At 50.6% G+C, this 11,283-nt stretch overlaps 1 protein-coding gene across 1 annotated transcript; it reads right to left on the bottom strand.

Annotated features, from left to right (window-relative positions):
- Positions 1 to 3,775: 3,775 nt before the first annotated feature.
- Positions 3,776 to 7,780, bottom strand: LOC109733289 (alpha,alpha-trehalose-phosphate synthase [UDP-forming] 6). Its single transcript, XM_020292483.4, has 3 exons — positions 5,184 to 7,780; positions 4,490 to 4,763; positions 3,776 to 4,402 (listed from the first exon to the last, which is right to left on the bottom strand). The coding sequence occupies exons 1-3, from the start codon at positions 7,175 to 7,177 to the stop codon at positions 4,058 to 4,060; spliced, it is 2,613 nt and encodes an 870-aa protein (XP_020148072.1). The 5' UTR covers positions 7,178 to 7,780; the 3' UTR covers positions 3,776 to 4,057.
- Between the last annotated feature and the right edge of the window lie 3,503 nt (positions 7,781 to 11,283).

The following is an 11,283-nucleotide window of genomic DNA, read 5'->3' as shown; positions in this document are numbered from 1 at the left end:
GCCGGTAACGAGATTGAACTAGGTATTGAGATACCGACGATCGAATCTCGGGCAAGTAACATATCGATGACAAAGGGAACAACGTATGTTGTTATGCGGTTTGACCGATAAAGATCTTCGTAGAATATGTAGGAGCCAATATGAGCATGCAGGTTCCGCTGTTGGTTATTGACCGGAGATGAGTCTCGGTCATGTCTACATAGTTCTCGAACCCGTAGGGTTCGCACGCTTAACGTTCGGTGACGATCGGTATTATAAGTTTATGTGTTTTGATGTACCGAAGGTTGTTCGGAGTCCCAGATGAGATCAGGGACATGACGAGGAATCTCGAAATGTTTGAGACGTAAAGATCGATATATTGGAAGGCTATATTCGAACATCGGAAAGGTTCTGAGTGGTTCGGGTATTTATCGGAGTACCGGAGAGTTACGGGAATTCGCTGGGGAGTATATGGGCCTTATTGGGCTTTAGGAGAGAGAGAGAGAGGGTCTGCCTAGGGCAGGCCGCGCGCCCCCAAGGCCTAGTCCGAATTGGACTAGGGGGAGGGGCGGCGCCCCCTCCTTCCTTGTCTTCTCTCTTCCCCTTCCTTCTCTCCTACTCCTACTACTTGGAAGGGGGGAATCCTACTCCCGGTGGGAGTAGGACTCCCCAGGGCGCGCCATAGTAGAGAGCCGGCCCTCCCCCTCCTCCACTCCTTTATATACGGGGGAGGGGGGCACCCCATGGACACACAAGTTGATCATTGATCTCTTAGCCGTGTGCGGTGCCCCCCTCCACCATAATCCACCTCGGTCATATCGTCGTAGTGCTTAGGCGAAGCCCTGCGCCGGTAGCTTCATCACCGTCATCACACCGTCGTGCTGACGAAGATCTCCCTCGAAGCTCTACTGGATCGTGAGTTCGTGGGACGTCACCGAGCTGAACGTGTGCAGATCACGGAGGTGTTGTACTTTCGGTACTAGGATCGGTCGATCATGAAGACGTACGACTACATCAACCGCGTTGTCATAGCACTTCCGCTTACGGTCTACGAGGGTACGTGGACAACACTCTTCCCTCTCGTTGCTATGCATCACCATGATCTTGCGTGTGCGTAGGATTTTTTTTGAAATTACTACGTTCCCCAACACCTCCTCCGCTTGGGCCACCTCAAACTCGGCTAGTGGGTCATCCATGGCGAATCTGGCCGCAGGAGACGAGATGTTGGATTTGCCTCGCCTTCCTCCTCCTCCTTGTCCTCCGTCTTTGCATATGGCACCCCTTGCTTCGATGCCTCCTCGTCCTGCTCTGGAGAGTCCGAAGGCAAGCTGGTTGCAATGTGAGCGGCGCGCCGTCCCTCCATCTGCACTAGGATCTCCGCCCGGCGCTGCGTAGTGAGCATCTTGCCAGTGGTGATCTGCTGTTGGACCATGGTTATCGGTGGACAACAAGCTCAGAGTGAATTGGGAGTGGCGGCACGAACGGGAGGGAGAGGGTGGAACTAGGAGTTACTAGGGTTGAGGTTTGTTGTTCGGCTTAAGTAGCCGGATTAGGCCCCTCGGGTAGCGCGCTGAAGTGGGGACATGAACGGTCCTCACTAGACCCATGGGTTTCGACGTGTGTTCGCGTGGGCCCCCCCGTCAGACTGACATGGCGGACATATCCAGGCCTCCACATATCCGCCCGAGATATTGGTGGGATATGGGGGGTGGCGATCAACCCAGACGTATAGGGCCGGTTTGAGGAGCCCAGCTGGGTTGCGATTTTGTGACCAGTCACTGACCGAGTCGTTCGCCCGGACGTATAGGGGGATTTGAGGAGCCCGGCTATAGATGCTCTAAACTTGACACACAAGTTTAGTGTATATTGTAATTTGCGACCAAAACCACTTAAGGAGAGAATTGCACTTTCAATCTCCCTCCTTTTGGTGTTCTTTGACAATACAAATTTAGTTCACAAGATTTTGAATTGAAGCTTAAGGTTGTCTAGGATAAATGAGGAGACTCCCTTTAGACATGGTGGTGCTACATGGTGACTATGATGTCAAACGACATCATAGAATTAAGGTTTGCAGTCTATGTTTTAATACTTTTAGATATAGTTTGTGTACACATAAGCTAAATTTCTGGCTTTGACATCATAGCTTCTGACGCCTAGCGCCACCACTGCCTCTAGATATGTGCATCACCAAAAAGAACATGCTAGTTTAAGCATAATGCACACATCTATAGCTAGGAGACCCCCCCCCCCCCCAAATCTTAGAGCAAAGTGGGGGTGATACAATGTGTAATAGATATAAAAATCATCGTTGCACACCAATGTGAGGTAACATGATATCAAGCATTTAACAACACCTCACATGGTGGAGTGTGCGACATGGCATAAGATAATCATACGCTTGCCCACAAAGTTAATAAGCAAATATACCAACGAGGTAGCTATAATAATGACATCAATGGCATCACATAAACAAGATAAGCAACATTGCACATATCCAAGATATTAAAAAATATGGTCTCATGGTTAGCTTAAATAAGGTACTCAGAGCAACCAATGCTCACACACACGCACATAGGAGTACTTACCACATACCAATATTAAAGTCTTGGCCAAGCCAAATAATACGCCAAAAGTTTGAGGCTTGCCAAATCACCAATATACCCAAATGTGACCCGACCAATCCTAATAGAGCTCATTATTCTCCCCCTTTGGCATAAAAACACCAAAAAGAGAGAAGAAGAGAGATGCTACCACATAACCCACTACTCATTCTCCATCGTCGTCATCCTCTTTATAGAATTCATCGAATTTGGGGGTCTTCAAGAGGCTCATTGGCATCACCAGGCTTGATCACTTCCATTGCCACTTGAGAAGGGATACACATACGCCTCAAGACGGTTGCTATCATCCTCGGACCCATACGGTACATCCTACCCATTGTGATGACACTCTTTGTCGATGAGGCTAAGAGCAAGCTTCGATCTGGCACTTGACTTGTGCATACGGTGATGAATTGCCTTGATGTAGCTTAGCATGGCCTTTTGATCCCGCTATGTAAAGCCCTTCTTCTTTGGGGGCACTATAGGACATTGAGGGTCCATGAGGGCCAGCCGGTCCTTTGTCATGAGCTTCGTGAGAACTAGAACTGGGAGCTTCACTCCCATTTGGCTTTGGCTTGGCACCAGGGCATAGAGTGGGATGATAACGATCTAGTTTGGTGTACCATTGAGCCATAACTTGAACAGGACCATGCCTAGCCACCGAAAGAATAATCTGAACAGAACCATGCTCGGCTCATGCAGAGTCTCCTCTCCTTGTTCCTCGGCCTCCATCTTCCTTTTTTTTTGAGTGGCTCCTCCATCTTCCTTTTGTGTCATCTTTTGAGTCATTGGCAACTTTGGTTTCTTTGGCCCATTGACTTTCTTAAAATTGCCTAGAGCTGCCTTGGAGGCTTCACTTGGGCTTTGAGATCCATGTCTTGCCTTGAAGAGCCTTGCATGAATTTCGCAGGCTCCACCTTTTTCTAACACTTGATGAATTATTAGGAAGCAGTATAATCTATGACACTGTTTAATCAGTAGATATCGCAATGCGGTTTTAGTGCAAGAAGCAGAATCGGCGCCAAATAAGTACTCCCTCCATTCCTAAATATTTGTCTTTCTAGACATTTCAACAAGTGACTACATACGGAGCAAAATGAGTGAATCTACACTCTAAAATATGTCTACATACATCCGTATGTGGTAGTCATTTGAAATGTCTAGAAAGACAAATATTTAGGAGCGGAGGGAGTATGTTTTAACAGCACAAATTAGCATTTTTCCATGGCATTCAGAGAGACATTATTACTGTTGCGGTAACTAGACTACCAGGTTTTCAAACGGAGCTCACAAGTCACAACACTCTAAAGCAAGTCTCATACTACTAATAGCAAACCACCGGCAGTGCAGCAAATACGAGGAAAAGCATAGCTCATGTACACCTAAACTACGCTGCAGAAGCCTCCTCAGACTGTTGCCAACACGACAATGCCTTCCTCCTGTGCTGTGCTGCCCCTGCGCTTCATTCCAACTCCCTACTACTGCAGCTCGCCCACGCACCACAGGTCCTCGGGGTCCTCCTCTCCCAGCGCGGGGTTCTGCAGCGCGAGCTCCTCCGAGACGTACGCCAGCCCCTGCATCAGTCTCACGACCTCCGCCGTGTCGTCGAGGTAGTACTTGGCCTTGCTGGGCTTGCGGCCGACGGTGCAGGCGAAGACCTCCGCCGTGGACGCGAACGAGTCGGCGCAAGAAGCACTGGTGATGAACTGGAACATGTCCTCGTCGGAGCGGTCGTCCCCGATGCAGAGGACGAAGTCCGGGCACATGCCCCTCTCCTGCAGCGCCGCCAGCATGCGCCGCGCCACCAGGCCCTTGCTCACGCCCTGTTGTTCAACACAAGAATTCCGTGAGCGGTGAAGCTTGACTCGTGCCAAGAGGGTGAAATGGGATTAAATGAGAGATTTCTTCACCTGCGGCTTAGCTTCGACGGAGTGCACGGTGCTCTTCACGGACACCGGCTCGTTGGTGAGCACGCTCTCGAGGTGGTCGACGAGCTCCTTGGCCTGGCATGACCCGAAGTCGGGGTCCGCGTCCTCGTAGTTCCAGACGAGCACCGTGTCCCTCTCCTCGATGATCGAACCGTCCGTCGTCTCGGTGTAGAGCTCCATGACCGGCCGTGCAATCTGCATCCAGCTGCAGTCTGCGGGTGGGATGCAGGTCTCCCATTCCGCGTCCCTCTTCAGCCTTATTCAGTGCAGCACATTTCGGAAATTAGACATCAGAGAACTAGGCACTTCTAAAATGATGCAATGCAACTGATCATGTTAACTTAGCAGCCGCCCACAATATATAGCAACAAAATATCATGGCAGAAGAAAAAGGCATGCTAGTCCACTTCAACTTGAATATGAACCTATGATGTAAGATACCAAAACATTTCTTTATACATGTTCCACTATATTGTAGGAGTAGTTCAAAGGATAATATTTCTTCAGTATTTGACATAATGATACAGTGTCCAATAACATTTCACAATTAATAAGTTAGCTAATGAGGACAGGCAAGAAAAGGATGGCCTGCATCTGCAAGTCTGAATGTTGAGCATTGAGCTAAGCTTGCAAGAATGTACATAAAAGCGAAGCAAACCTTAACTTAAGCTCATACCTCATGAAGTAGCCGTGCTCGGCTGCCATGCCAAGGTTCTCGGCAGGGAACCACTCGTCGAGCGTGCAGCGTTTGAACCCGCTGCAAAGGAACACCGCATTCCTCTGGTCCTGGCACAAGCTGTTGAGTATCTGGACCGATTTGGCAGTGGGGCTCTTGTTGATCGCCTGCGGCATCAGCGTGCCGTCGTAGTCCAGCAGAATCGCGCGCGTCTTCGACCTCCTGTACGCCTGAACAATGTGCTCCATTGCAAGCTTTCTGAAGCTCAGGTCAAGCGAGACCACCCTGAACCGCAGGCCGAAACCGATTCCCCAGCACCGCCGGTTGGAGTGATCCTTGCAGGTCCTCTCAAGGTCCTGGAGGAAGCTGTTGGCCCAGTAGCCGACGTCGTGCTTCTCCACGTAGCGGTAGTGCTTGTCGTGCCGCAGATTCTTCTCCTTCTCAGGCAGCACAAGGGCGCACTCCATGGCGTCGGCCACGGCCTCGATGTTCCACGGGTTCACCCTTATGGCGCCGCTGAGCGACGGGGAGCACCCGATGAACTCGGACACCACCAGCATGCTCTTCTTCTCCTCCGGCTTGCACAGCCGCAGTATTCTGTCCAGCTTGTCGTTGCCTTGCCGGGAGGCGACGTACTCATAGGGGATCAGGTTCATGCCGTCCCGGACCGCGGTCACCAGGCACACCTCTGCAATGACATAGTACGCGACGCGCTCGTAGAACTGCAGCGGCTGGTCAATCAGCACCACCGGCTCGTACCCCGGCGCGCCGTACGCCTCGTTGATCCTCTTCACCATGGCATAGGTCTCCTCCTGCACGCCGGCGACGTCCTTGCCCCGGCCCCTCGCCGGGTTCGCGACCTGCACCAGCACCAGCTTGCCCCGCCACTCGGGGTGCTGCCCCAGCAGCTCCTCCATGGCGAGCAGCTTCAGGCTGATCCCCTTGAATATGTCCATGTCGTCGACGCCGAGCATGACGACCCTGCCGTTGCCGGTGTAGGTCTCCATGAGCTCCGCGACCTTGGCCTCCGTCTCCGGCAAGGCGAGCACCGCGTTGAGCTGCTCCATGTAGACCCCGACGGGCAGGATCTTGATGCTGACGGTGCGGCCGTAGTACTCGAGGCAAATGTGGCCGCGCTTGGACTCGTAGGGGAGGCCCAGCATCCGGCCGCAGCAGGAGAGGAAGTGGCGGGCGTAGTCGAAGGTGTGGAAGCCGATGAGGTCGGAGTTGAGGAGCGCGCGGAGGAGCTCCTCCCGCACGGGCAGCGTCTTGTAGATCTCGGAGGAGGGGAAGGGCGAGTGGAGGAAGAAGCCGAGCTTGATGCGGTTGAAGCGCTTGCGGAGGAAGGTGGGGAGCACCATGAGGTGGTAGTCGTGCACCCACACGAAGTCGTCGTCCGGGTTGATCACCTCCAGCACCTTGTCGGCGAACACCTTGTTGGCGGAGACGTAGGCCTGCCAGAGCAGGCGGTCGAAGCGGCCGCCGAGGTCCGGGGACAGCGGCAGCATGTAGTGGAAGAGCGGCCAGAGGTGCTGCTTGCAGAAGCCGTGGTAGTAGCGCGCGGCGGTGTCGGCGGGGAGGAAGGCCGGCACGCAGTTGTAGGAGTCGAGGAGCGCCTGCGCCACGGCGTCCTGCTCGGGGACCGGCACGTCCTCGCGGAGGCAGCCGATGTAGATGAACTCCATGGAGGGGGAGGAGGAGCTCTTCTGCAGGTGGCGGAGCAGCGAGTCCTCGTCCCAGGAGAAGGTCCACGGCTCCTCCGGCGACGCCGGGCGGTGGGCCCGGATCGGGAGGTGGTTGGCGACGACGATGGTGCGCGGGCGCGGCGCCGGGGACGGCGTGGAGGGCGACGCCGGGGAGTCCTCCATGAGCCCCAGCGTGGTGACCACGCTCGGGAGGCGCCGCCGCAGCGCGCCGAGCGCGGCCGGCGCCGCCCCCTGGTCCGCTGCGCCGGTGGCCAGGTCCAGCAGGTTGGAGTAGGAGCTGGACACCATGGCCGCCTTCTGCTACCTCTCGCGAGAGCAAGATTCAGGATTTCGCGAGAAGGGGGGCGGATTTGGGGCGAATTGGGGCTTGAATCACCGAAGGAGGAAGAACGGAGCCGCCGATATTTTGGCACGCAGTTCCTCGCGGGACTGTTGAAGCGGAGAGTGGATTGTGGGGAGGTGCCGAGGCCTGGCTGGGCTTCAGCAACAACAAGGCATCCACCTGACCGACCTGGGGGCGGGGCTGGGGTGGGTGTGTGTCTTGCTCCTGTCTGGACCGGTGGAGTGAGCTGAGAGTGATGCACTAATTGTAGAGAGAGAAAGGGGGAAAGATAAAGGAGGGCCTTTCTGTACTTTTGACACAAGGGGTGAAACCTTTTGTGCAATTTGGTGCTGGCCGTATTCCCCTAGCTTGACAAGTGTGTACCTCACTCCCCCCAGAGAAGACTTTGATAGGTATCTTCCTCACTCAGCCTGTGACGAGGCCGATTTGGTCCGCTCCTCTGGGCAACAAACATATCATCATCAGATGATGGTAAAATTGCCAGCAAATACTGTCAAACGGGACTGCACACGATCTTGTGGAACTACCCATGGCGCACGAGGACGAGCGGCTGCGGGTGCGGACGGACGCCCTTTATAGAACAAACAGCGGCTCACCTCGTGGTGATCAGACAAGGGAGTGACAGGGACCGTCGCTGATGGGGTTTCCAAATTCTTCCTCCCTTGCCTTTCTTTTCCTACTGGCCGATGGATCGGGCCGGGATCGGAGGTAAGGTGGGGGAGGAAAGTGGAGGGTTTACTACAAGAAACACGAGGGATGGGACAGGAGGCGACGACAGCGTATTCGGAGATTTCCTTGCCTTGGCGTTTGGCCGGTGGTGCTTGCTTGGATCTATTGGCCGGTCCCCAGCAAGGAAAACAACTGGGGGCAGCAAGTCCATCTGTGGACGGCGGAGAGAGCTCGGTGGCCCTCTGTGTCTGTCCTTGGTTCGTTTTACACGTCGGGCAGGGTTTTTTTTTCCAGAGGCTGGAAAAGGAATGGTGTGTTGATTCGCAATAAAAAGTTTCCGGCTATTTTGTGATCGCAGTGTAAATTCATGAGATCCTCGGTCCCAGTGGAAGAACTATAGCATTGGTGATTCTAGAAGGAAAAAAAATTACAATGTGCCATGTCGCAGCATGGTCTTTTCACATATGCAGCATATGATACAAACAATATTTCCTGAGTTGGTTTCGTGCAACAAATTCTCCGTGGTCAGAAAGCTAATAGTAAATTAAAGTGTTACACTTCTATGTATGTATTATGCCTGTGTTCACTAGGGAATTCTGACCACTATATTCTATTTTTGCGGATGGCTTCAATCTATTTGTCGTTTTCACAATTAGTAGGGAAGAAGAGGGCTCTTTGGATAGACGTATGCAGGTCTCTTCACATATGCAACATCGATAGAAATAGCATTTTCTTAGTTGTTTCCAAGCAAAAACTCATGTGTAATAATATCAATTCATACCAAAGCTAATAATAAATTACACATGTAAAGCATGGCACTTCTATGCCCGTGTTTGTTTGGCGGATTTAACCACATCGCCGTATTTTGTGGATGATTATAGCATATGTAACTACTTTTACAATTATAGAGAGATGTGCACTATGAGAAGAGGCATTGTCTTTTCACATATGCAACACTACACTATGTTATTTTCTAAATTACACCTCTATATTATTCTTTATTCGGCAGTTTCAGGCATATATCGTATTTTACGGACGACTTTAACACATGTAGCCATTTTTACAACTAATAGAGAGAAGAGGCCCTTCGGATAGACGTATGTGAGTCTTGTTGCATACGCAACATGGATAGGAACATTGTTTCCTAAGTTTTTTTCGTCCAACAAATCATGCATAATTAAATTGTATTTCATAAAAAGGCTAACAATAAATTACACTGTGAAGTGTTACACTTCTATTTCGCATTTACTCAATAGTTCTGACTACTATATTGTATTTTGCAGCTGACGTTACCTCTTGCGGCCGTTTTAGCAGTCCATAGGGATAAGAGGCCCTTTCGATAGACGTCTACAAGTCTTGTCACATACGCCATATTGATAGAAACATAATATACTAAGCTATTCATGAGGACAGAGAGGAAGGAGTTGGAGTGTAACTACAGAGGGGAAGCATCCCCGGGATGGATGGGCTAGGCAACCAAAGGAATCTGAAAGCCCTAGATGATAAGCTAGGAGTTACCCCCTCAATGTAACACGGGAATTTGGCCGGTGACGCTTGCTTGGATCTATTGGTTGGTCCCAGCAAGGAAAACAGCTGGGGTAGCAAGTCTATCTATGGACGGCGGGGACAAATCGGTGGCCCTCTATGTCTGCCGTTGGTTCGTTTTACACCTGGGGCAGAAGTTTTTGGAGGCTAGAAAAGGAATGGTGTGCTGATTCGCAATAAAAAGTTTCCGACTATTTTCTCATTGCAGTGTAAATTCATGAGATCCTCGGTCTGGGTGCAAGAACTATAGCATTAGTGATTCTAGAAGATTTTTTTTACAACGTGCGTTGTCGCAACACGGTCTTTTCACATATGCAACATACTATACAAACAATATTTCCTGAGTTGGTTTCACGCAACAAATTCTCTATGGCCAGAAAGCTAACAGTAAATTAAAGCATTACACTTCTATGTACATTATTATGTCTGTGTTCACTCGGCAATTCTGACTGCTATATTATATTTTTGCTGATGGCTTCAGTGTATTTGTCATTTTCGCAATTAGTAGGGAAGGAGAGGGCTCTTTGGATAGACACCTCTATATTCTTCTTTACTCGGCAGTTTCAGGCATGTACCATATTTTACGGACGACTTCAACACATGTAACCATTTGCGCAACTAATAGAGAGAGGAGGCCCTTTGGATAGACGTATGTGAGTCTTGTCACATACGCAACATGGATAGGAACATTGTTCCCTAAGTTTTTTCATGCATACTTAAATTGCATTTCATAAAAAGGCTAACAATAAATTACAATGTGAAGCGTTACACTTCTATTTCATAAAAAGCCTAACAATAGTTCTGACCACTATATTGTATTTTGCGGATGACATTAGCTCTTGCGGCCGTTTTAGCAGTCAATAGGCATAGGAGGTTCTTTGGATAGACGTCTGCAAGTCTTGTCACATACACCATATAGATAGAAACATAATATCCTACGCTATTGATGAGGACATAGAGGAAGGAGTTGGAGCGTAACCCCAAGGGGGGAGCATCCTCGGGATGGACGTTCTAGCACTACAAAAAAATACACTTCCATGATGATACGTGCTTGTCACAGTAGGTTATGTTTTCTGTCATGCATGTACATCCATGACGATTTTATGACAGAATCAAGATAGTCATACCTGTGTTGTCGTAGAAGTGTTCCATGACATTACCAAAATTATCATCACGGAAGTGTCCACTTCCATGACGATAAATCGCGCGTCATAGAATTGCTTTCGTCAAGGGTAACCGACACGTGGCATCCACCGTAACGGGTCGCCGTTAAGCTATCGGGTTCGGTTTGGATCCGATAACCCGTTAACAGCCCGGACCAATGGGGATTTTCCACGTGTAAAATTCTCAATGGCTAGAGGAACCACGTGTCGGCTCACCGTTGGGACAGATGTCATCCACTCATTAGACCGAAGGCGCCTATGATATGTCGGCACGTGGCACAGCACAACAGAGGCCCATTCTTGTGAAAAGGCTGGCCCGTTTGACTTTGTCAAAAGGTAGTGGGCCAGCCCATGGAAAGCCTGTTAACGACATGTTCGCATATAGCCCATTTACAGTCCGCTAACTCACGGCCCGTTACGGCCTATCCGAATTAGGCCCAGAAGCGTCATCCGGACCGTCCAATATGATTCCAGCCCATTGTAACTTCCGGCCCATGTATGGCCCATGACGTCTTTCGGCCCATATGAGGCCCTTTGTAACTCTTGGCCCATTAACGGCCCGTGGTGAAACTGCCCCGTAATGAACAGTGTATCGCTTTATATCCATTAACAAGCCATTATTCCATTGGACCGTTTACAACCCGTGTTATCTTTCAGCCTTCCCAGGGCCCATT

The sequence above is a fragment of the Aegilops tauschii genome, chromosome 4, assembly GCF_002575655.3.
Source record: "Aegilops tauschii subsp. strangulata cultivar AL8/78 chromosome 4, Aet v6.0, whole genome shotgun sequence".
Taxonomy (NCBI): domain Eukaryota; kingdom Viridiplantae; phylum Streptophyta; class Magnoliopsida; order Poales; family Poaceae; genus Aegilops; species Aegilops tauschii.
Note: the sequence above shows the minus strand (reverse complement) of the source record. Positions and strands in the feature narration are given on the sequence as shown.